This window comes from Epinephelus lanceolatus, chromosome 17 (assembly GCF_041903045.1).
Source record: "Epinephelus lanceolatus isolate andai-2023 chromosome 17, ASM4190304v1, whole genome shotgun sequence".
NCBI lineage: Eukaryota > Metazoa > Chordata > Actinopteri > Perciformes > Serranidae > Epinephelus > Epinephelus lanceolatus.
The window spans coordinates 35538455-35564286 of NC_135750.1; the positions used below are offsets into that span (position 1 = coordinate 35538455).

A 25832-nucleotide genomic window follows, 5' to 3' on the forward strand; every position below is an offset into this window, starting at 1 on the left:
CACAGTGTACTAGAAAAGACTTCTACATTCTCCAAACCTGATAATTTTGTGTGAATTCAATTATTGGGACATAAAAGTGCTCCTCAGGTAGTTGGTAACTCCCTTTAATAGACTTGCGAGCCCTATGAGTCCTTGGGCTCCATTATAAGAACCACCTCTAATAAAAGAGTATTAATAAAAATTTCAGTAAAGTCAGACATTATTGCCTCATGTTAACTTTAAAGGATAATTCCAGTATATTACAACTTGGCTCTAATTTTCACAGTTCTGGCCATCAGTTCTATCAGTTAAGACAATATTGTACTCACCAAAGTCATTGCAGAGATCTGAAAACACAGCAACACTTCTACAACACAGTGGGGGCAGGAAACATGATCAGTCAGATCATAGAAATAGAATGAGATTAGAACGGAAGCCGCGGCCATTTTTCTGTGTATCGTTGTCATTATGTGTACTATTGCCACTGCAACGTCGGCATAAACAAACCAACTTGCGGCTAGTTGCAAAGTCACTGAGGTGATGCTTTGAACTAACGCCTAAACAAGCAGTGGAGTATTACTATGAAGTAGGGGTGTAAATCACTACTTTTATCATGGTACAATAATAGATTGATTCTTTGGACAACGATAAATATTAACGAAGCTTTATTAGCTTAAGCACGTTTATTGCATAAATTAGCCTAGCAGTTAGTGGACTGTACATTCCTTGTTCTTATAGCTTAACAAATTACATGTATTACTTTTAGTTTTTCTTACTAACCTTAAATTAAGTCACTGCATCTTCTGACAGAACAAGACGGTTGAATTTCAGCTTGCATAACATAAATGTTTTTCCAGTCGAACACTGTTGAAACAGAGAAAAGAAGAATAGAGAGAAGAATTAAGGATCGCTAGATTTACTTTGCAGCGTTACCTACTAAGAAAGGTAACTCATTAAAGTACTTTTGCTTATTTAAAAATGTAACTACATAACAGTAGGCTAAAACAGAGGTCTCAATTGTGTGACACACTTTATGAGCCCACTGACATTTGTTGCCACCACAAAAACTAACACCAATCACCATTTTCTTTTGTACTAGTCAAATGACCAGGGTGAGCAGTTCAGTGTCCCTTGCTCTTTCTGTTTCTATGAGTTGGACTTACAGAAATGGTGTAAAATAGGGATGCACCGAAATGAAAATTTGTGGCCGAAGCCGGATAAAATTAAACTCTTGGACCTGGAGCCGGGCTTCTCCGTCGCCGGTAAGCCGTTATCTTGCGCTGCAGAACAAACCGCTGCAGCAGCATGTTGAGTGCCAGGTGGCCAGTGCGCGCCGTTATTGGACGGTGCATGGACACTCACCCTCTACAACCCCTACCCCTACAACATTATGGTATCATATGTACAGTGGTGTTTTAGTACCGCGGTCTACCGTTGGTACCAGTATACCCTGCAACACTACTGTAGATAGTTCAGTATTACATTCTTTGCAAACCGCTTTTCTTCTATCACTCTTCAACACTTTGAAATATCGCCACACTGCTGACATTTTACTCTGTCCGTCACGGCACCCTGTTTGATTGCATCATCAAAACACGCCGCTATTATTCAGCCTTGCTTTTCACTTATTCCACCGAATACCGAATGTGTGGGTTTTTTTTTGCAATATTCGGCCGATTCGGTGCATCCCTAGTGTAAACAAACCCAGGGTCTCCAACACATTTATTTATTTGTGGTGACCCACCTTGATTTAAACATCAGCCGCCACTTTTGGTTTTCTTTTTTGGAGCTGGACCGTTTTTTAGGTGTGCTGTTGAAATACATGTACCTTTTGGTTATTCACCACCAACCTCTCGGAGCGCAAAGCGTACTCTGGGCATAGACAGAACAGCAGAAAGTAGGCTTGTCACGATATCAGAATTTCAGCAGTCGATACCAATACCAGTGAATTTTCATGATTCTCGATAGTCATTCGATACCATGATAAAAATCAAAAAACAGAAATTTTATTGAGAAATTTTTTAGAATTTTTTTTAAACAAGTCAGGGTGTCTGTCTTTTAAGTGTTTAGCCAGGTTTGAAGTGTTTCCTCTTTTGGTCTGGAAACTTAGGAGGCACCGTTTGCACACTGGTTTTTGCGAGTTTTGTGAGTGGCTCCAGCAGCACTTATCAGAGCTTAGATCCTCTGCCTGAGCCCGAACCCAACCCGACCGTAATTTCCCGCCACTGTCCTTGGGCTCGAATGGGTTGGGCTCCTCATAATAGACCTAGGCTATGGAACCAACTACTTACGATAAGTAGTTGACAGAGCCACTGGCCACGCACATGTGAGTGATCAACAGTGACGACGTGTGTCCGCTTCGTTGAGTGTACCAAGTGCAGCGCGGTGCTCGTATATGACAGCAAAAAGACAGGGACCTCGACACTTAAGAGGCACATGACGAAGGCTTGCCATGGAAAGAAAGATGAGAGTCAACCTTCAATGTCCACATTCGTATCCTTAAAAAAAAGTCGGGTTTAAACCGGGCTCGAGCTCATAATTACAGTTAAAGGGACGGGCTTGGACAGAACATGCACAGGCTCGGGTGGGGTCGGACTGGATTTTTTGGGCCCGATCTAAGCTCTAGCACTTGTAGAAGCCATTGTTTAGCAAAGACGATGGAGAATAGGCGTTCTTCTTCGGTGCTCATCCTCGGCACAGGCTGACAAGTGTATACTACCTCCGTCAGTTCCGACAGGAATCGACAAGGCCCGCTGAGGGCAAAATTGTATCCGGTACTTACGGTACCGAAAAAAAGACAGGTACCAATGTATTTTTTTGCATGTTGGCATCGACTTGGTGCCGAAGTATCGGTTCTCCTGACAACCCTAGCAGAAAGTCAGGCACAGTGAAAGTGAAACTTAACGGTTTGTTGTGCTGGGTCTAAAAGTTTGCTTTCACTCGCAAACAGCTGCTCCTTTCATCCATTGATTTGATCTGATCTGATCTGATCTGATCAGCTCTGATCGACTGATCAGTTACCCACCCTGCAACTTCGAACTCCACAAACTGCTGCTGAAGAAAAAAAGAAGAGTTCCGCCTGTGCTGCGTTTACAGACAGCAAAGTTCTCAGAATTTAGAGAGGGGACACAGACTGATACTACACAAGGACACACAGGCAAGGGACACACAGACCCCTCCCACCCCTCAGTTTTACAGACATCCGACGTGGAGGTTGTTTTTTGGATATTTTTGTTGTAGCACCAAGAAAAGCCGCTGTTCATTAAGATGCAACTTTTGACTATGGGAACTTGTGCTTAGCATTTTTTGTTTTTGGTCGCTATTTTTTGACATTTCGTGGAATAAATTATCAGTTGGCTCTTTAGTAAAATTGCTAGATTAATTAATAATGAAAATGACCATCAGCTGCATCCTCTAAATGCATCTATAGTTAAACTGGTGGATGATCACAACAGACAGTTTAGGGAAATTGATTATTCGGGTGTTTGTTTAAAACCCGTCCCATTGTCTCACTGCTCTGGTTTCTTGCTTCTTCTGACTTCTTTTTAGTGACATCACATTTCCACATCTCCGCAATTAAATTGGAGAGTACACTTTTATAAATGACAACCAAAGCTACAAAAAAAGTTGTATGAAATCAAAATGTCACTTATTTGAAGGTGGTCTAATGATAGATATTTTCTGTCTGTGTAAGGCTGACTTAAAAGTTAGGATGAACTTTCCAGAACATCTTGCATGGTCGTGTTTTCTATTGTGACTGGAAACTAGAATTGTTATGATTGTGTAAGAACATTTGAAATGAAAGGAACTGTGGTAAAAGTAAAAGTTGTAAGAAAAAATACCTCAAGAAAGTATATTTTATATTTAATTTGTGGAGGTAAAGCTACATTTCTCTCTGTCTCTGAAACTCTTTTCTTAAAATCTCTGTCAGATCAGAGCTTCCAGTAGCTGGCAGGAGTGTAAGTATCTCACAGTTGGGGCTGCGTATTCTAGCCATGGTGAGGTGGTGCTTACCTAAGCCCAGATGACATCCACTGGGAACAAGGGAGGGTGGTGGGACCCCACTCTGTGTCCACCTGCCCACCTGGCCCTCCTCACCCCTCTGGCAACCGGGTAAAAAAATAGCTTGGAGTCCTCCCTACGTTCCAGCTGCTTCCACCAGATCCAGCGCCAGGTCATCCCTCACCAGGCACAGCTAGGGAGGAGGCAGCACTGGCATGGACACATAGGGGCTTGGATGGCGGGGGAGTGAGGGAGGAAGAGTATAGGGAAAGGACGGAAAGTAGCTTGATGTTGAAGGTGAACAGGGAGAGGAAATCTGGCTCGTGTTTACTGACCAAAGCTTCTCATTAAGGGCTTAAAGACATTTTGGCAACGTATTAAAATGACCAGCAGTAATGCCAGGGTTTACTGTAAACTCTAACATAAAAGACAGTGTTCACATAATAAGCACAAACAAATAAAGTCAAGTTGTTAATAAAGGTCAGGCACAAAACAATAAGGTGAGGTGAAATTACCTGTTATAATGGCCCTTGATTTCAGACAGAAGTAAACAGAAGCAGCCTCTCATTTCTAGCCTGCGATAATTTTGTTGGCTGACATGACAGATCATTTAGCTTTTATATTTAAATGAGCTCTACATAACTGTCCTGTGTTCTACACCCACAGCACCCTGCAGAGGCTCCTGAATGTTCAGCCGACCTGCCAGTCCCTCTGACCATAACCTGGACACCACAGGTATGTACGTGACGGGACACTGCATGTACCAAAACTACTTTTCCATCCCTAAATAGAGTTTTTGATTAATATTTGAGATGAATTATGTACTGTATGATTCACATCAGTAAATAACAATGGCAGACTCAGTCATCATCACATACTGCATTTGTGTGAAATGTCATGATACTGGGAATTTAGTAGTTGGTGCCAATACCAGGGAAATGCCATGGTTTTCGATACTTAATTTGACACCATGGTCAAAACAAAACAAAACAAAACAAAAAAATAAATAAATAAATCCCATGTACCTAAACATGCACTCCTTTATTAAGAACGTTGAAATTAAACAAAAATTGTATATTGATTCCTGATGATCCACCTCAAATGCAAAGTACTAACCTATGTGGGTTCATGAGATTTTGTGGATGAGGTAACGTGTTATTATCTAACCCACAGTATATCAGCGTATTTCTCCTCCGGCACTTGTACATGTAAGATGTGACAGCTGGTCTTTGTGGTACGTAGGCTTTTTGTTCTGCCCCTCCCCAACTGTGATTGGACAGCTTGGTAAACAGTGGTTCTTGGTGACCAGAAAAAAAAACGCCAAATGTACAGTGCTCAGCACAGAATAGATGTTCAGCATTTCGTCATGCTGTTGGCGTGTAGCGTATTGATAATATGAGGTGCTACCATTGCAAAGAATTAACAAACCACACAAGAAAAAAGCTTTTCTTTTCAATAAGTCCAGAGCATAGACTGTATAAAATAATCAACATAGCCACTGTGATGTCTAGGGTTGGGTCGGTTCTCGGTAATAGCAATTCGGTGCAGTGCTCCATCTTAGACCATTTTTTTTTTTTTTTTTTTTTTGAGACCAACCGCAAGCCCTGTGTGTGCAAAGCTCAGATTTTACGACCGCTCGGACACCGCTCCACACACCAGTGTTACACAAAAAGACTGCTCGGCATGTATTTTTTACATCGCGGGGATTTTTCACGGACATTTTTAACAGGAAACTACAATGCAGAAGAGCCAGACGAAGGAGGCAACCCTTGTTTGCACTGATTGAGTAAGCTAAACCTGCAAATTTATTTGTAAGGAATAAAAGAAACAATGTGTTACTGTCACTCTGTTGTCCTATGGTTGTTTTTTATTTTAAATGAGACAATTGCGCCCCCAAGTGGCAAAAATCCGGTATTACCGACTTGATCTGGTTTTTCACAAAAAACTTTTTTTTTTTTCCTCACACCGACCCAAACCTAGTGATGTCATCCATTGGTTTGAGGACTCCAGTTTTGAAGCCTCGGCTTTGACATATTGGAGGTCTCCATCTAGGATCTTTGGAGCCAGAAGTGACCATATATGGATGAGAGGGTGACAATAACTCTAACGCTAACTGCTAGCTTGATTAGCACAGTGCATTTACAGCTATGGTTAACTGTGATAATGCTAATGCTAAATTTTGCTGTTGGAAAACAGGCTTAAATCCATAAACAGAAAATGTACAAACCAGAAAAACTGAGACTTTTACTGCAACCAAATGCTGAGCAAGACTTTTAAGGCGGCCAAAACGGTACAATTAATTTTCATGAACTGAAAACACACTGAAATAGCGCCAGCTACCGCCTAAACTCTGTAAATATGGGGTCATGTCATGTTTACCTTACCTAACCAGTCAATGGTGGTAGCGACTTATTAACAGACAGCACTCACCTGTCACTCAAAGCAGCCGTACCCTAAAATATGCTTAACTTTAAGCCTTAATGACATTTGCAGGGTGAGTTATATGAAAATTCACCCCCCATACAGTTGTCATGAATGGGAAAATTAGCTATAAAGACCAATACATTTTTTTGTACCACATTGTTAACATGTTTATTTCTGCCGTCAAGTTGGGAAGTAACATGGGGCTCTATTGGGATTGACTCACTTTTGGAGTTAGCCTCAAGTGGCCATTCAAAGAACTGCAGCTTTTGGCACTTCCACATTGGCTTCATTTTTCAGCCCCAGAGGTTGCCGCTTGGTCTTGTTCTTGTTCTTCTGTGGTGGTACGAGTTCCCTCCTCTTCTTCCTTGGGCCTTTTACAGCAGTCTAGAACACTTGTAGGTATATATGCTGCCCTGTCGGCTCCTGAAGAATTGCATCCCCAGTACCTTTTGTACTGGAGAAGACTGAGTACCATCACTCTTTCAAAAATGTAGCACTAACTTGGAACCAAAGTATCAGTTCTCATGACATCCCATGAAACATCATAGTACATCAATATCTAATAGACATTTCAAGGTAGGGCTGCACGGTATATGCGGTAGACGGTAGAAATGATATAAATTTGGCCCACAGTAGAGATTTGCGCTCTACCGTCCTATCATTGATGACGTCATCGCACCTGCCTCAGTGTGAAAATGGCTGCGAGCACAGAGACAGCGGAGCAAGAGGAGCTGGTTCACGTCCGTGATTTAGCGTAACACGTGCAACATGTGTTGCACGTGCTAGAGAACTTGTGAGTGAGTGGGTTAATGTTTTATGAACAGCCCCGGACTTCTCATACTCTTTTAGCGACTTACCGCTCAGAGGGAACTCATTCAGTGTCTCTTCTGGCAGCAGCACAGCGTCTCTTCCTCTCCTCTTTCGCCGTGCGCACACGGGAGTTGGTTTTCGGCAAGAGAGTTTGTCATAAACCTTTGGTAATGTAAACCTATGTGACGCTAGGGGCTCCACAAAAAACTCCATATGTGAATGTGTGATAGTTGTGGTGTCGTAACAGCATGTCACAGGCTACAGCGTGATGATTAGAGGAGAAATGGCAGAGCATAAAGGTCCAGGTGGAAAAAACACAACTCAGTCATTTAGGATTTTGCTAAAAGAAGGAAATTACCTTTTGATATAGATCCCAGGGGACATTTTGCACCATAGAGTACTGGGTTTTAATTTTGAGTTTTGAGATCTGCATTCTGCACAATAAATGCTCTAAAAAATACATCATATCTTTGCTTTTGTTGTTGTTTTTTTTTAATCAATTTAGCTTTGCTAAGGGACTACAAATCCCATTCAGAAACACTTCTATTATAACTTTTACACTTAAATTTATACCACGATATGTACCGTTACCGTGAAGGGATTCGATTTATACCGTGATATGAATTTTAGGTCATACCGCCCAGCCCTATTTCAAGGCCACACATTTTCAGCTGTTCTGTCAGGAGATGATGATATTATACCAAGTCTGTCACATTATTAGATTGTCAAATTTATTTGATATTTTGTAAATTTCTTTCTGCTTAGCCTCAGAGCCTTAAATACAGAGTGGGTTGATATTCCCAGTTAATGTTTTGTAATGTGACGTCTTGAGGCTCAAACTGTGATTAATCATACACTTGACTCATCCTGTGCTACCTATTGCATAATGTGACAAAACACTTCTCCACCTGCTGTATTAAGACATTTCTTTTCAGCCCCTCAAATTTAGTCCACTATAATTGGCTTAAAAGTGTTTTGATGTAAAACCAGCTGTGGGCTCTTTGTATCTCTTTGCTTCCTCGTTATTGTTGTTTGCCGTCTTGCTTCTTTCACTCTGGCTCTGCTTTTCATCTCTGTCACTGCCTCTGAGTCTGTGTGTCACTAACTCACTCGTGCGCATACACACACACACACACACACACACACACAGATTTCGTGTTTTTTTTTTTTGTCTCCACAGTCACACCAACAGTGTCTTTGTCCATCATAAAAAGTACTGCTCCGACTGTTGTCCAGTGCAGTGCTCCAGTTTTTCTAATGTGTAACGGAAGGTTGCAGTCTGTGTGTGTGTGTGTGTGTGTGTTGAGTGACGGTGTAGGCAAAAATCAGAGGAGAGAACAGAGAGAAAGAGAATTTGAGCAGAGAGATGCTAATGTGCGAGCATATGCGTGCGTGTGTGTGTGTGTGTGTGTGTGTGTGTGTGTGTGTGTGTGCGCGCGCGCGCGCGTGTGTGTGTGTGTGTGTGTGTGTGTGTGTGTGTGTCGTTGAGCTGATACATGGCAGGCGTACAGTGAAGACCAGCTTAGAACAGCGCTACCGTATGGAGCCTGTCTGCCTGCTGGGCCGTTGATGGATCTCTCCCACACTGCAACATGAAGTGTGTGTGTGTGTGTGTGTGTGTGTGTACATGTGTGTATGTGCCTGCATCTGTGCCAAGTGTGTTTTTGTCTGATGTGTGAAGGATGTGTGTGTGTGTGTGTGTGTGTGTGTGGCGGGGGGAAGGGCCTGTCTGTCGGCAGTCCTGACATGTTCATTTGAATGAGTAATTATTGCCTGCTCTGTTGCAGGGCCAAGACATGCCACTCTGTGCATTTGTGTGGAACTAGAATGGGAAGAGAAATAAACCTGTGTGTGTGTATGTGTGTGTGTCTGTGTCTATGTCTGTGTGTGGTTTGTGTCCTTTGTGCTAGCAGACTATAAAAAGGTGATTTTTAACAACCAAAAACTGCATGAATTCAGAAATGAAGGAGGTTTCAGTGTGAATAAAAAGGTGAGTACGGACACCAGAGCCACCGTTGAACGCGCATCACAGCGTGACTCATAGTCCTGCCTGTTAATGTAAGTTATGCTGTATCCAAGTACCATATATACACCTTATCGGCCAATTTATTAGGTACACCTTGCTAGTAATGGGTTGGACCCCCTTGTGCCCTCAGAACTACCTAAATTCTTGGTGCCATAGATTCAGAAAGGTGCTGGAAACATTCCTCAGAGATTTTGGCCAAGATTGACATGATAGCATCACGCAATTGCTCCAGATTTGTTGTCTGCACATCCATACTGCGAATATCCCTTTCCACCACGTCCCAAAGTTGCTCTGTTGGATTGAGATCGGGGGTCCCATTACAGAAAAATATCTTAACTACTTGTCCTATCTTAACTTAAGTTTCAAAGATAGGGAAATTGCTGTCTTCCTATTAGGCTTAGGGGGACATCTATTTCCTGATACCTTCCTAAAATTTCACCAGGGTATATGGTATAAGATGGTGTTAGTGTTCAGCACAACAGTGTAATAAAGGAACAGTATATAATCAAATATATACCAAAAACTGGTAAGAAAGTAAATAGTCTTACACTTATTTTTTTTATTAAACAGAAAAATACAACCGTACACCTTCTGAATTCAGGTTTCTCTTTCACTGAACTAAGACTAATGTTAGATTGATTGCCCCATTAAGTCATTTTAAAACAAACTTCATTTAAATTTGACAAAACAGAAGTCAGCTGTTCCAACAATCACCAGCTCTGGTTTGGTCAAAATAATCCCTTCATCTAGAGAGAAGCACCTGTATTTTTGACAGTATTGAAAATCGTATCGGTGGGATTTCCAAGTACCCCGGTATACTGTAATACCATAATACCCCTGAAGCCTACGTTCTATTACAGAGGCAATTCCTTAACTTATGGCTGTGTCCTATCTGATCTCAGACTTCCTATCTCACATTAACTTAAGAAATGCTAACTATAACTCTAAATTCCATTCTTAAGTCAGCACTTGTCCTGTCATGTCTGTATCTATGTTAAGAATGTACACACATGTAGGCCTCTCCAAAGCTGGGCGCAGCACGTCGATCGAATTCAAAATTAATCCATGCATTCTATGTAAAGCCTTTTACTACATGGTCCAGGAAATTTAAAGCATCATCATATGCTTTGAGTAGCCTTTCAGTCGGTGCTTATGTTGTGCCTTATCTTCATTGCCATTACCATACAGACCTAACAACAGTGCTGCTGCCATATTTGGCAGGTATTTTGAATTTATTACAGGTTCTATGCTGTTCCTAACATGGAAATCCATAAGTTAGGATGGTTCTGTAAAAGCTGAATTTCTATCCTAAGATAAAATGCTTTTCTGCTTTTTCCAAATACAGGAAACATTTTTCTTTAATACCCAAAATCCGAAATGTCATCCTGTGGCCTCTGGTGTCTGTTGAGGCTATTTTGAGCACAGTAAACTCATTGTAGTATTCAGGAAACCAGTTTGAGATGATTTGAGCCTTGTGATATGGAGCATTATCCTACTGGAAGCAGCCATTAGTAGAAGGGTACACTGTGGTCATAAAGGGATGGACACGGTCAGCAACAATACTCAGGTGGGCTGTGGCATTTAAATGATGATCGGTTGGTACTAAGGGGCCTAAAGTGTGCCAAGGAAATATCTCCCAAACCATTACATCACTACCTCAGCAACTTCTGCCCCAGAAAGTGGACGACCCGCCCCCAAGACCCCCGTCTCTGTTTCCTCACTGGAATACGTGTTGGTGGGATTGAGGAGCTCCTCAAAGTATTCCTTCCACCGCCCGACAATGTCCCCAGTTGATGTCAGCAGCTCCCCGCCCCCACTGTAAACAGTGTGAGCAAGTTGCCGCCTTCCCCCCCCTGAGGCGCCGGACGGTTTGCCAGAACCTCTTTGGAGCCGATCGATAGTCTTCCTCCATGGCCTCACCGAACTCCTCCCACGCCCGAGTTTTTGCCTCCACGACTGCCGCCGCTGCGCTCCGCTTGGCCCGCCGGTACCCGTCAGCTGCTTCCGGAGACCCTCAGACCAACCATGCCCTGTAGGCCTCCTTCTTCAGCCTGACGGCTCCCCTCACCTCTGGTGTCCACCAGCGGGTTCGGGGATTACCGCCGCGACTGACCCCAGCGGCCTTGCAGCCACAGCTCGCAACCGCCGCCTCGACAATGGCAGAGCGGAACAAGGCCCATTCGGACTCAGTGTCCCCCTCTGCCCTCGGGATGCGGTCGAAGCTTTCCCGGAGGTGGGAGTTGAAGATCATCTGGACAGGTTCTTCCGCCAGACGTTCCCAGCAGACCCTCACTGTTCATTTGGGCCTGCCAGGTCTGCGCGGCGTCTTCCCCCACCATCTGATCCAACTCACCACCAGGTGGTGATCAGTTGACAGCTCTGCTCCTCTCTTCACCCGAGTGTCCAGAACATATGGCCGCAGGTCAAATGATACGACTACAAAGTCGATCATTGACCTGCGACCTAGGCTGTCCTGGTGCCACGTGCACCGATGGACATCCTTATGTTTGAACATGGTGTTAGTTATGGCCAAACTGCGACCCGCACAGAAGTCCAATAACCGAACACCACTAGGGTTCAGATCGGGCAGGCCGTTCCTCCCAATCACACCCCTCCAGGTCCCGCTGTCATTGCCCACGTGAGCGTTGAAGTCCCCCAGCAGAACAATGGAATCCCTGGTCGGGGCACTGCCCAGCACCCGTCCCAGGGACTCCAAAAAGGGTGGGTACTCTGAACTGTTGTTCGGTGCATAAGCACAGACAACAGTCAGGACCCGTTCCCCGACCTGAAGGCGCAAGGAAGCAACCTTTTCGTCTACCGGGGTAAACCCCAACGTACAGGCAGAGAGTCTGGGGGCTATCAGAAAGCCCACCCCGGCCCTCCGCCTCTCACCCGGAGCAACTCCAGCAAAGGAGAGAGTCCAAAAAAAAAAGACCTTAAATAACACAAACCATCCTTGCAAAAAATGAATTTGATGTGAAGTTTGAGTGTTTAGTTTGGCCCAAGTCCCATCCGTTAACATGGAGAGGGCGGGCTTTATGACCTTGACTGCAGCTAATCAACGGGGGGCCATCAAGATGTTTCAGGTTCACTTGTGGGGAGCTGTCATGTTGTCCGTCTTCATATACTGTCCATGAGTTCAGCTGAAGCCAATGGTTTTCAAAGTATTATTAGTAATATGAAACACAACAGAAGCTGTAACAACAAAATAGTTTGGGATCTAGTCCCAAACTATGTCAAGATTATACAGTGTTTTGAGTAGAGGAAGTAGGTTTTTGACATTTAGTAAAAATAAATGTACTTAAACAGACATCTTTTTTAAGGGCTCAGTAGAAAAAGACACAAATTTGATCATAACAAACAGCAAAGCAAGAGGAAAAAAGAAATAGAATTGAAGAGCAGCTTGAGCACCAAACCAGTTCCCTTTCCAAACACATAGGCGATATATTAAATATATCCCATATTGTAGGGGGCTGTATACTACTACTATACTATAATGTAGGTCATAGGTAAATTTACTAATACATATAATGATACGCAAATTTAGAGAGTTCCCTTTTTCTGTCTATATGTCTAACTTAATAGTGAGACAGTGGTTCATAAGTGGTGGTTCATAAAAACAGTAAGTATACTGTAAATATACAATTTTTCTAATATTAATTCATCACACTGTCAGCATATAGTTAATGCAATTAAGAATTCTTTAAATAAAACCATAAGCCATGTCAGATACTAATAATTTTCAGATCAGCAGCCCTTTTTTTAGCCTGTGATCTGTTCATTAATGCAAACCAACAGGCTTTACTACAGTTCAGGGAGCATTCACTGACAAACTGTTAAGACCTAATTAATAATCACTTTACATGATTGTGTTTGTTCTTAGCTGCCTTCATGTCATGTATGGAGAATAAAGCAATGTCGACATATCGTACTATAATACAAAAAAAGTATATATAAGACAACCATGTGTTTCATTATGAAATTCCAGAATGTGTTGTGATTTAAAAACGTGAGAGTGGCTGAGAGCAGTAGCAATATTTTCTACAAAAATGAATGAATAATTCTTAATTCCTTTACAAAGTTTAAAGGAATCCATGTAAGAGGAGTGAATTCTTCCAGCCTGCCTGCTTTTAAGAGCTAAATTGAGGTCATTCAGAGATAGCATAAATAGATAAAGAGGACTGATTGAGATGGCCAAGGAGCAAATCTCAGCTCAGATTCAGTGTCTTTCATACTTCCTTACAGCCTTCCGCTCTCACTCATGTTCTTCTCACAGATACAGCAAGAATTCAATTACCAGCTCTTCTTCCTTTTTTTTCCCTTTCTGAACTGGGCCTAGCGTAGTTATCCTGAGCTGTAACCGTAATCATGCCACTGGCATTAATTGGGCTGTAATTGCCGAGGCTCTCAGCACCTGGACGATGCTTAATTGTGTGCACTGTGCTGGCACAATGACCCATAATTTTTGGTTCATTTTTTCCCCCTAATTTTTTCCCTCTCATTCCATCTGTATTGGTCTTCGACACCTCTATCAGCGTCCCTTTCTCTTCTGTATGTGTGTGTGAGTATGAGTGTGTGTGCCTTAAGTTGTCACAGTTTTTACCAACTGGTCAATAGCTATCTGCACTTATAGTTCACTCAAGTTACCTTATCAACAACAAAAATGTTTTGCTTCACACTGTGATATTTCACTGTAATCGTAATCTAATAATGAAATAAAAGGATTCTTTGCCCTTCTGTCATTCATCACAGTTTACTGTTTCCATGCTGGGAGGCAATCTGTACTTCAGTTAGCTTAATTTAACCTTCATTGTAGTTCTGCAGGAAATGATTACTTTCATTATCATTAATTTGGTGGTTATGTCTTGTGGTTAATCAATTAATAGTTTGGTGCATAAAAACAGCAGGACATTTAAACCACTGACAGGTGACGTGAATAACATTGATCATCTTGGTACACAGCAATATTTGCTGGTAATCCTTGTATCCTGTCATTCAATTGGTGCCACTTGACCCACCACCACCCATCCAAACACCACTGTAGACCCAGCACACACACACACACACACACACACACACACAAACACACACAAACCCCCATTGCAATGGCACTCCCTGATGAAGCTGACCCCCCGGCAGGACAATATAGCAGTAAAAACTGTTCAGAAATAACCTCAAGGCATCAACCTGGCCTCCGAATTCCCCAGATCCCCATCTGATCGAGCATCTGCCGGACATGCTGGTACCCCCAGGAGGTCCCACCATGATCAGACTTGGCTCTTACCTGTCGAGACATGGACACTGTACCACTGGGGGTGTGCTGTGGTGTCTGGCACAAGGGCCTTGGCTGCAGATTTTTTTTTAGTTTTTGTGGATTGCAAGATGGGGCCTCCATGGATCGGAATTGTTCCAGCAGGTCCTACAAATCGATCATGATTGGTGAAATTTGAGGCCAGGTAAACGCCTCCAGCTTTTGGTCATGTACCTCGGGTTATACCTGAGCAGTTTTTGCAATGTGAATTAGCACATTGTCCTGCTGGGGCACTGCCATTTGGGAGTGTCATTGACACAAGAGGGGGTATTTGGTCTGCAGCGGTGTTTTGGTGGGTGGTGTGTGTCTAATGGCTTCCGCATGAATGCCAGGACCCAAGGTTTCCCAGCAGAATATTGCATTGTAATGAGATGATCAGTATATTTTCACTTCTCCTGTCACATGTGGTTTTAACATTGTGGGTGATTGGTGTATTTAACTTTGTCTAAATAAAGGTCAGCAACCTAAAGACATTAATTTTACTATCAGTCAAACAAGGAAAAGCAGCAAAACTCCCATTTGAGAAGCTTGAACCAGAGACTGTTTGGCATTTGTAGCCATGCTAGCAGAATTAGCAGACTCTAGGGATGGCAATGACAGGTGGTGGTTGGTTGGTTCACCATGTTGGCCCAGGCTGAAATATTTCAACAAATATAAGAGGGATGCCATGAAATTTGTTAGGAACATCAATGGTTCCCAGAGGATCAATTCTACTGACTTCTGAATTACATTTGCAGTTTGGACACATTTTGTTCAGTAACAGAAGCTTCACTGTGGTTGGAGCACCTCTTGATTCTGTGGTTTTGTAAGTGACTCCTGTGCTTGTTGTGGTCTGGTTTGTTAGAGTACTCTGGAGCAGCTCCACAGCCAGTTCCTGCTGGTTTTGGAGTCCCTGACCGAGTTCTGGGACGTCCTGGACGAGATTGACAGTAAGACCTGGATTCTAGAGCCAGAGAAACCCAGCCGGTCTGACACCATGAGGCGGATCGCTATCGGTACTGCATGACGTTGATTTCAGCACAGTTAAAGACAAGTCGGACAGTTGATTTGTATGACCTAGTATAATATACTTTACAGGTTGATGTTGATCATGCATCATATACATATATATTTAGATATCACACATATAGAATCACTAATCAAACCATGTAATGAAAAAGTAAATTTCATATCCCTATCTGTGTGTGCAGGAAACAACGTATCCATCAAAGTGGAGCTGGATCCCAGACACCCTAAGATGCTGCCAGAGTGCTGCCTGCTAGGAGCCGAGCACGGTGGGTAGGACCCCAGAGACATGGCAACACATGAAAGTGTGTTTTCAGGCTGTGCAAGAGCATCAGAAGTGTATCTGCACTATTACACACCCAAAACTAACACACTGTATTATAGCATGTGAATTCCTCGCCTCATTAGAATACAGTTTGTTATTCCTCCTACAACCAGTTGTTGTTGAGGTGACACACTGACATGATAGTCACCAAAGTCACCAATGAAACTTCAACCTAACTGACAGACTGACAGTAAGCAAGTGACTGGTAACACCAGAAAGTGATTCATCCACCATGTTATGAAATGGCAGCTCGGTGTTGTACAGTAGTTAGCACTTGTGGGTCATGCAACACATCTAATATGACATGATGTCTCTCAATCAGAAACATTTATTTTCACAGAGTACATGACACATTAAAATGATGTTGGTCTTTGTGCTTTCCAGAAATCTAACAAAAGAATAAAAAAATACGGGGCCTAAATTTCCATCTTATCAACACTGAAAATTAAATTATTTCATTGATGGAGGCTCTCACTGTATTTACTTCTCTAAGCATAAAAATAAAAAAGAGTGAAATAAACAAGCTAACCATCTGTTCTTGTCTCAGGGCCACTGTCCTTTGCCGCCATAGCTTTGATAAATTTTCAGTTCTACATTTCTTTTATTATGAATAGAAATGTAAATCAAAAAATGTATGCTGTGATATGTGTGTGTGTGTGTTTGTATATATACGTATATATATGTATATAGAGCCTTAACAAGGTTAGGACAGCATCTATGTGGCCTGAGAGTCAAAGCCAGCAAGCACTTCTCATAAAGCTTCATAATAGCGTTTGCAGCACTCAAAGACGACTTAGATGAACGTTTCTTTATCTGGATTTTTATCAGCCTCACAAACAGTGAGATTTTAGTTAGAAAATCAAACTGAAACAGTAAAAGTGGGGGGACAAAATTGGGATTTGAAAAGCGATGGGGGGTATATTCATCCCTTCCCCTGTGGAAATGATGCCCTTGGTATCAGTTTGCAGTTTGTTGTTGCTAAACTGGGCAAATGAACATGTTTAAGTCCACTGAAATTTAACATGATGCAATATTGCCAGTGGATCTGTACAGATTGCCGCAATTCCAATGACTGAAAAATAATTGCTTTAGATCAGAAATTTTGCTGTGACTGAGCATGTAGTCGCACTGTCAAACTCTGGTTATTTGACCTAATTGATTGATAATGTTATTTAGGGATTAACAGTTAACCGTTAATTGGTCAACCGCCAAGAATAGTTTTGACCAATTATACATGTCGGTCTGTAGGTGAATTTGCTACTCTTCAGTTCACTGCACTGTGCATCACCTGGGTCTGGTGGGAGCTAGCTAGCTGCACTGCTTATTCAGCGATTACCCCTAGTGATATTGTCCTGACAACAACGTTGGTGTGGAAACATTGTGCCCACCCTCTGCTCTCCCCTCAGGTTAAACCGGTGAGTAAGTGGCTCAATTTTGAGCTGCAAACCCCCTTCAGCATTGTTAGCACTGTTAGTTCTGTTAGCACTGTTGGTAGTGTTAGTACGGCTAGTGGTGCGACTCAAAATGAAGCTGCTTACTCACCAGGGCTAGCTGGGGGGAGACCGGAGGGTGGCCACCATGTTTACTCAGCAGCGCATCCTTCCACTGGAATGAGTGGCGCCACTAGCTAGCTCCCTTCTGTCTCAGGTAGTGCACAGTGCAGCGCGACCAAGGAACCAGTGGAGACTGGAGGGTGGGTAGTGGGAACTATGTTTCTGCATTTTAACGCAGCTAGCTGGCTGTTTGTCAGCAAAGCCAACAGAAAATAAAATAAATGGCACCACAAAATTAAAATGTCACCACCTCTAAATGGATAGCACTTTGAAATGTGACGCTAAAGCTCACTGAGTCAGTGGAAGGCCAGACTAAGATTGTATTTCATGTCATTTTGCTTTTCCTAAAAATTTCACCAGTTAACAGGTGTCGGGCTATTGAAAGCAAAATTAAGTGAAACTGACATCCCTACTTTGATCATTTCATTGATTCATTTTGTAGTCTTTAAAATGTCAGAACATACTGAAAATGCCCCACTATATTTCCCAGAGCACAAAATGACGTCTTTATACTTGATTTATCCAAATAAACCTCCCAAAATATTCCATTTATATTGGTCAAAGAGAAATGCAAGAAGCAGCAAATCCTCACATTTGAGAAATTAGAACATGCATGTTTGAAATGTTTTCTTAGATTAGGTAAACAGTTAATTAAAATGTTGGACCAATCAATAAAATGATTAATTGCTTCATCACTAATGGGAATGACAGTGTCCTGAGCGTGTTCATAAGGCCCATATCACTGCAATCAGATGCCTGTTTTCACAGGATAATCTGCCAGCCAAGGATCAGCCCAGGCAATAAAGAACAAATTCAGCCTGTGCTCACCATTATTCAGATCAGATCAGTGAGAAGCCATCAGGCGTGAATGAAAAAAGGAATAGCACTGCTTTTTCAGTGATCTCTACATGTCTGGACTTCAGCCAGGCTGGTTGTGTCGCCTGTTGTCTGTTGTCATGTCAGAAGACTTGCTTCCAGAGCGGTAAGTTTTCATTCTCTCCACGGACACCGGAGCCAGCCTGCAAGCTTCGGCTTCAGCTTTCTATTTAAGTCCCCGTCAATTGTCGGCCATTGTTTCTGTAAACCCAAGGTCATGCAACTCCTAGCCTGTTGCCTAGCAATGCAACTCAAAAGATATTAAACACATACACACTTCAGCCACCAAGACGGGAGGCAGGCGGCGACCCTCAAATACGAGGGGTCGCGCAGAAATATTGCTTTTTGCATGTAGGAATAACAAATAGTGAAAGTGATGAGTGCTGCACGGAGACAAAGCTCCCCTGTGGAACAGAGGAAGCAATGATGGTTCATATCTGACAGTGGTGACGCCGCTGTCTGTGGTGAACGGGGCTGTTGTCAAATAAGAGACGGCGTTTGAGGGTATGCAGAGTATGTTTTTTTTAAGACAGTCTAATTTTCTCAGGGCTTATATACAATAATAATGTATCTGCAGGTGCTTGAAATCAAATTGAAGGCTTTTATTAGCGGCACAGTTTACATCCAAGCCAAATAATTCCCTTTCTTATGTTGTTGCAGTGGTGACTCCGCTGAGGAATAAGCTGAACGCCAATATGCACTTGTGGTAAGGTTCTCTGCATCAGCAAGCTCCTATTTGGGTTTTGGATCTTAAGTTAAAACAATATAATAATTTGAACTCTCAGCAATCATATCCTGATGATTTTTGATATTATTAATTTCTAGTGAATGATAATATTTCCTGTTGTCTCAATGTCTTAAGCTGTAAATTTAAAAAATGACTTGTTTAAGGTTTTACACATATGAATAGTTTAATGGATTATATATATGTGGATCACTATACATCAGTTTCATTGTTTCATGGGATTTTCCATTATTGTCAACAAATCACATGAAAAGATCAAAGCCAGCAATATATTTCTTTTCTGAATACTTTCTAAATGTCTTACCCTCTGTGTGGCTCTCAGCCCCAAGACCATTGGTTCCTGTTAGATGCACAACATTAAAGCTGCACAAATCTATATTTTTAAGAGGAAAACTCTGCCAGCCACTAGCCTGTAAAATGCCTTAGACTTGTGCTAATAATGCTAGCATGCTTCACTGTTTTATCTGTGATCCTTGTGAGATAATGGAGCTGAATTTTGCTCTTTGGTTTAATAGTGTTGCTATCAAGCCATGTTTTAGGTGTGTCGTAGATGTGTTAGTTGAATCAAGGAAACTCAACACAGTGGCATAGAAACCCCATCGCCAACTTACATTGTGGCGGTGAAATTAAAGAGCAACACAGGCACACCACCGAACAAGTATAAATGCTCACAATGGTGTAGGCTACCTGCATAGGCTATGTGTAGGCTCTGCGTTGAGCCTGTGTACAACTATAAACCGGCCTTCAGCGGCAGCTGTTTTCAATTAATAGCTTTGATAAACCCAGTGTATGCTACCTGCAGACAAGTTAGCAACCAGATGGTAGAGCATTAGGCAGCTACAGAGACAGATATTTTTTCCTCAGGGGTTGGTGGAGACCAAAACAGAGGTGAAAGGAGTGTGAACATTGGGCCTTCATGCATCAGGTTGCCAAAAACACAACTTAAAGTGAATGTCCCTAAGTTGCCAAAACATGGATAAATGCTTCTGTAAAAACAAGTTACAAATATGTAGATTCATTTCTAAAAAAAGGTTCAGTAATTTCTGCTCACTGTAGTTTTTTAATTAGACATAAGGTAAAGTACATTTGTTGGGGACTATTTTCTGATGCGGATTAATCCACATTTGGTGCTGTAGTATTTGGGGCTGCGTGAGGGTAGGATTCAGTCAAAAAACAAAACTAGAGTTTGTGTTCATGGTAATGAAGGAACATGTCAGCCAGTGCAACAGTGTGTCTCACTGATGTGTCTTCAATAGTTTTAAACAATGCACATCAATGGCACAGAGGAATAAGATACATCAGGCTTCAGTACACACACTGTACTTGGTAGTAGACACATCCCTGGTTCTTTTTTGTCTTTTCTATGGATTTGTTGACTTTGAACATATCGCCCAGTCCTGTTTTTTTTTTCAACATTATAAACCATGCATACCAGTTCTACGACTCTGATTATCACTCTGATGAAAAAAAGACTAATTTTTCAAGTAAAGTCCATATTTTTAATTTCACCACAGGTTTTAACATTTGCCTCTCTGCATGACACGTCTGAGGAAAATCTCCCTCCACCGCTGTTCAGTTTGAAGCAATGCTTGTGCTTTTTTCCTCTTTTTTTTTTTTTTTTTTATACCAATGGTATACCAGTCTCCTAATCATCCCCCAGTGTCTTTGCAGGCTCATTTGCATGTGGTTAATTAGTGTGTAAAGGAGCTGTCTGTGGTCTGCTGGCAGGAACCTGGACTCCAGCATCTTGCACAACCTCCGGGATGTTTTGGAGATCGAATTCCCATCACCTGCCACCCACGAAAAATCTGTATGTGACACAGTTGCCCCCTTTCCATTTCAAACATGTCCATTCCCATCACGATTACCTCAAGGAGCTCTGTGTGTTTACATCCATGCATGCATACTCCCGTTTGTGCGTCTGTTTGAGCTTCAAGTTATAAGGGGGCGGACATACGCTAGTGCCTATTTTTCTGTTTATTTCCATATTTCTCTTTCTCTCTGTGTTTTGTTTTTTTCCATGAGGTGGGCACAAATTCTCCTTTAATTGGGTTGTTTACAGAAAAGATCATTAGAATAACAAAGATGGCAGAATTCTCTGCACTATCAAATCGCTTTAATCACGCAAAACCATTTATCTCTCTTTTTTTAACACTCGTTCTTTCCCCTCCCCTCTCCGCGGATGGGTTAAAAGGGCGTTGTGTTTATCCGCTGTCGCCGCGGTGATTAATGCCTCGGCTTCATTAACATTCAGAGGAGTGCAAAAAAGTTGAGTTGACCAGATGTTGATTTTTTTTTTTTTTTACCTGCCATCCTCTCTCTTAATGGATAGCTCCAGAAAAACAGGAGCTTCTCATTATGCCAAAATGCAAACGAGAGCAGAGAGAAAAGTGTGTGACGCTGGGACTGCAGAGAGAGAGAGGCAAAGCTCGGGGTGTTACAGGGTGATGTCAGCACTGGAGTTTTAACTAGACTAGTTGTTTTACACTAAGTGGTTACAGCGGACATGCCCAAATCTTAAGCATCTGTAGCCACGGAGTACGTGAGAAAGCATGCTGAATATTTATTTCATTGTGTGTGTAGAGCTTCAGCGTTGAGTGTGGGATCTGTTACTCCTACCGTCTTGAAGCTGCGATCCCTGATCAGGTGTGTAATGACCCTCGCTGTGGCCAACCCTTCCACCAGGCCTGTCTGTATGAGGTATGGAGACACACACACACACACACACACACACACACACCCTTGGACCCATATCTAGGGATGCACCGATCTGGATTTTTTTCAAGCAATACTGATTACCAATAATTTCACATTTTTGTATTTTAAAAAGAAATGCATAATCTGTAGTTTATGAACACCTGAGGGTAAGTAAGGCGTAGACTTAGTGAGGAAATATGGCTGATTTAATATTCCATAGCTCTGACCAAACAAATCAAACTGACATCACTACAAACAAAGATCAGTTGTGACTCTTCCATACCTGCTGACATTAGGCTCTGAAAAAGAGGGAGGGAGATTTTTTTTTTAATCAGTATTAAATTGTAGTTAACAGTAAGAGAGAGAGAGAAATGATGTTACTGTGTAATTCTCTGGTGTATCAGTAACAAAGACAAACAGTAACAGCTGACTCATATAAACGGGTTGAATGCACATTGGCAGGTTCTCATTACATCTGGTGTATGAAATGTTTATATCGTCACAGTGCATTTTTATAAACACACCAAGGCGCCATCTCACTGAGCCACGATAGACTAGCTTACAGCTACCAAGTGGAATAGCACTGAGCTACTGATTCACCTCACACATTAACACTTAACTCAGACAAACAAGTGTCCGTGTCTCACACACACGCACACGCAGAGGTAACGATACATATAATTGATAGCTCTAGCATCACATAGCTTGGGTTATTAGTAAGTTTAACAACAGAGTCGAGCCTTTTAAAAGCTTGGTGTTGGGTGTTAGCTGCTGCTGCTAATTAGCTTGTGCTAACACTCTGGAGACGGTCCTTCAGCTCTGTGTGTAACCTGTGTCGGGCGGTTGGAGATCAGACTCTCGGCGGAATCCTGTTGTCTTCCTCTGGAACTGTGAAAGACGTCCACACCGCAACATTTTTTGCTCAATATAATATAATATATTATAATATAATATGCATGATTTCTTTAGTTTATTATTGCCTGAAAATAAGAATTTGTGTTTTCCTTACTTTAGAATGAGACGTTCATCTCCATAGGGAGCGTGTCCTCATCTACAGAGATTCCCATGTTGCATTGCTGTGTCTCCACAGTAGCACAGAACAGACCAGCTAAACATCGGCTCCATTCGTGGCCATTTGCATTGACCACTGTAGTTAGCTGCCCCTCCGTGACGAGAGTGTGTGAAAACCACTGTTCCTCATAATGTGAAAGTCACCTGGTCTATACTTCTGTGGATAATCTGGCTCAAGGTGAAAGTCTGCTAAGTGTCTGGATCAAAAATGAGGTGAGCACACATTAGCAGTTGCCGGGCAAATGGACAGTCTGCGACGTGCCAAAGAGTAAAGAAGAAACACTGATTTGTAACGTGAAACTGCTTTATCTGGTGTTTTTACCGGCTTAAATCATCTGGTCTGTTTGTTTAGGAGAGGAAGAGAGCTCTGAGGTTAATTCGGCTCCCGGTAAAACCCTCCTGAACAATGAGTTCTAACAAGGAGAAGTCTCAACTAGTCCTTAGTTAGATTCTAAATCTCCGTAAGTCTTAAACACTAGACCTTTAAAACCAAGTCTTAACCCTCAAAGAGGCCTGTAAAAAATGAGGACCTGCCAAAATGTCCTCACTCTGTGATTAAAAACATCACAGACATACACAGGGCTCTGTGGGGAGCATTTACAGATTTCCTTTTCCTCATCAGTGGGCTTCCATATTTCTGAAAAACTGAAGTCATGAAACCAGTAGACAGAGGTGTCACTTTGAGGGCTTCAGTTCAGCATGGTAAAATAACTTTACGGATAATGGAGATGCTAAAGAATAGGTTAAAGGGGTATTCCAGTGATTTAATATTGCACTTCCATTTAGTTGGGGAAGTCACAAGAGAAAATGAATATATGAAAGCAGCAAAGGCAGACAGCAGAGTTGACAAAGCCCCTCCACAGAGGACTGTTACAAATTAGGGGTGTGACATATCATCTTGTTCATGATAATACCAGTATATTTTTTAATATCATATAAGAAATTCATAGTTATTCTCGCGATATTTAAGCTTGTTGACATATTGATGTCATACTGTTACCCACGGCAACAACAAGCATAGTAAAAAGGGAAGTTATTACAAAGTCTGCGGTGGTTCCAGAAAGAGGAGAAGCTTCAGTATTGTGGAATAAACTGTGGCGTCCTGAATGTTTATGAACAGCCCTGGACTTCTCAGACTCTTTTAGCAAGTAGTAGTAGTAGTAGTTACAAGTAGTTATTTTCAAAAGGAAGACTTTTTACTCATACTTCCATCAAAAAAATGGTTTCAAATTTCAAATATAGTAATAAAACTTTTGTTTAACCAAAAAGAACCCTTCTGTTTTTAATTCCTTTCAAGATCATTCTGGCAGATGATAACAATCATTCTGTGATATTGTGATATTTTCTGACACAGTTATTGTACCATGAAAATCTCATAGCGTTGCAACCCTATGTGCATCCCTTTTCCAAATGATGTAACTGATTGACACCAGTCTCCTCTGGAAAACCTCATTTCTGTGGAGACTTGTGCAGTGCTGTCTGGTCAGAGGAGATTCTAAATATCTTCACAGATGGCAGCGTTAGAATAGCTGTTATTATTATTATTGTTTTTTATTCTTTACCCTTTTTTCGACAAAAATTAGTGCCTACACACAGGTTTTTAAAAATGCTGAAAATATGTGACATACTCAGACTGTGAAAATGATAGATATGGTGTGTCGCATCGACATCATTAATGCGCCGATAGACGAGGTAAGTAAACAGTAGAAAGCAGCATAGAGGCCAGTGATAATGGTGGAAACTTCTTTTTTATATGTTACATATTCAGTCTCTCTTTCAAACTCTGTGCCGACTAATTTGGAACCATGTACAAGCACTGCTTTGACAAAGACGGACATCATTTTTGGAGGCGAAAATTAGGGTGTCCACCCAGGTGTCGTATTTCCATCACCACCATTGGAGCTAATCGGAGCTGGAGCCGATAAATGCCTGTGATTACTGCAGTCATTTGATCTTGGATTGAATGCTGATTGTAACCTTTCCCATTGTAGACCGAAGCCAGATGTTTGTAGGTGTTAGTAGCTTTTTTGTCCAGCAGGAAAGTGGTTGTAGTCTGAGAAAACCCAAAGATAATTTGAATAATCTTTTACTCAATGAGTGGACATGACCTGAACTGGTTTGTGCTAAATAGTAGAAATATATATAAATATATAAATTATATAAAACAGAGTCTTTTCATGCGCAACTCACGCTCAATACCGATTTGAGTGTGGCTTTATCATGTTACGTTCAAAGAACAGCTTTTAAGTTCCGCCTGGAGACAACCACATGAATCTCATGTCATTACCAGCCCATTTATCTGGTTGTCACAGATAAATAAAGAAATCAATGTTGCTGGTGTTATTTTGAAGTGAGCCGGGTCACCGATGTTTGAATGCAGCCGTTAAGAGCCGAGCTGTTGGGAAAAGAAAAGACATCGGTCCTTTTCAGGTTGGGGATGAACGTTTTTTTAGTGTTCTGTGGACTGCACTATTAGCTCTGACTCACTCTACTGACAGTGGAGTGAGAGTCACAGCACACACAGGGCTTTCTGCTCGGCACTCAGAGGTAAAGAGAGGGATTGTTGAGGTGGACTGGTGCTGCTTCACGACACAGGAAATGAGCTCCATCTGCCTGAGCAGGGATTACTTTGTTTATACACTGTCTGTATTCAACGAGACTAAGCAGATTGACATCTCTTTTTAAAGCCTGGAAAAAGTGGCAGGAGGACATTCTAAAGTTCCACATAAAAGCCCTCAAAATGCTTCAACTTGTCAGATAATCTTGAATATACCCTTAAAGTGTGCATTAATGAGTGTATATTGAAACAAGCGTTCTCGTCACTTGACACTGACACATCAGATCCAAGGTAATGATTTGATGAAGTGGTCTTTTCTTCCTCTCCGTCCTTCCCTTCCTTCAGTGGCTGCGAGCGCTCCCTTCCAGCAGGCAGAGCTTCAACATTGTTTTTGGAGAGTGTCCTTACTGCAGCAAGGTACGTGTGCACCTCACAGTGTGACTGACAGCTG

At 42.0% G+C, this 25832-nt stretch overlaps 1 protein-coding gene across 1 annotated transcript in view; it reads left to right on the forward strand.

Moving 5' to 3' along the window:
* Positions 1-25832, forward strand: part of fancl (FA complementation group L) — a 41396-nt gene that overhangs the window by 14490 nt on the left and 1074 nt on the right. The window contains exons 7-13 of the mRNA XM_033613710.2: positions 4648-4716; positions 15397-15547; positions 15743-15826; positions 18972-19017; positions 20785-20866; positions 21640-21756; positions 25727-25798. Of these exons, the coding sequence (XP_033469601.1) occupies positions 4648-4716; positions 15397-15547; positions 15743-15826; positions 18972-19017; positions 20785-20866; positions 21640-21756; positions 25727-25798 (621 nt within the window). The remainder of the gene's footprint in view (positions 1-4647; positions 4717-15396; positions 15548-15742; positions 15827-18971; positions 19018-20784; positions 20867-21639; positions 21757-25726; positions 25799-25832) is intronic.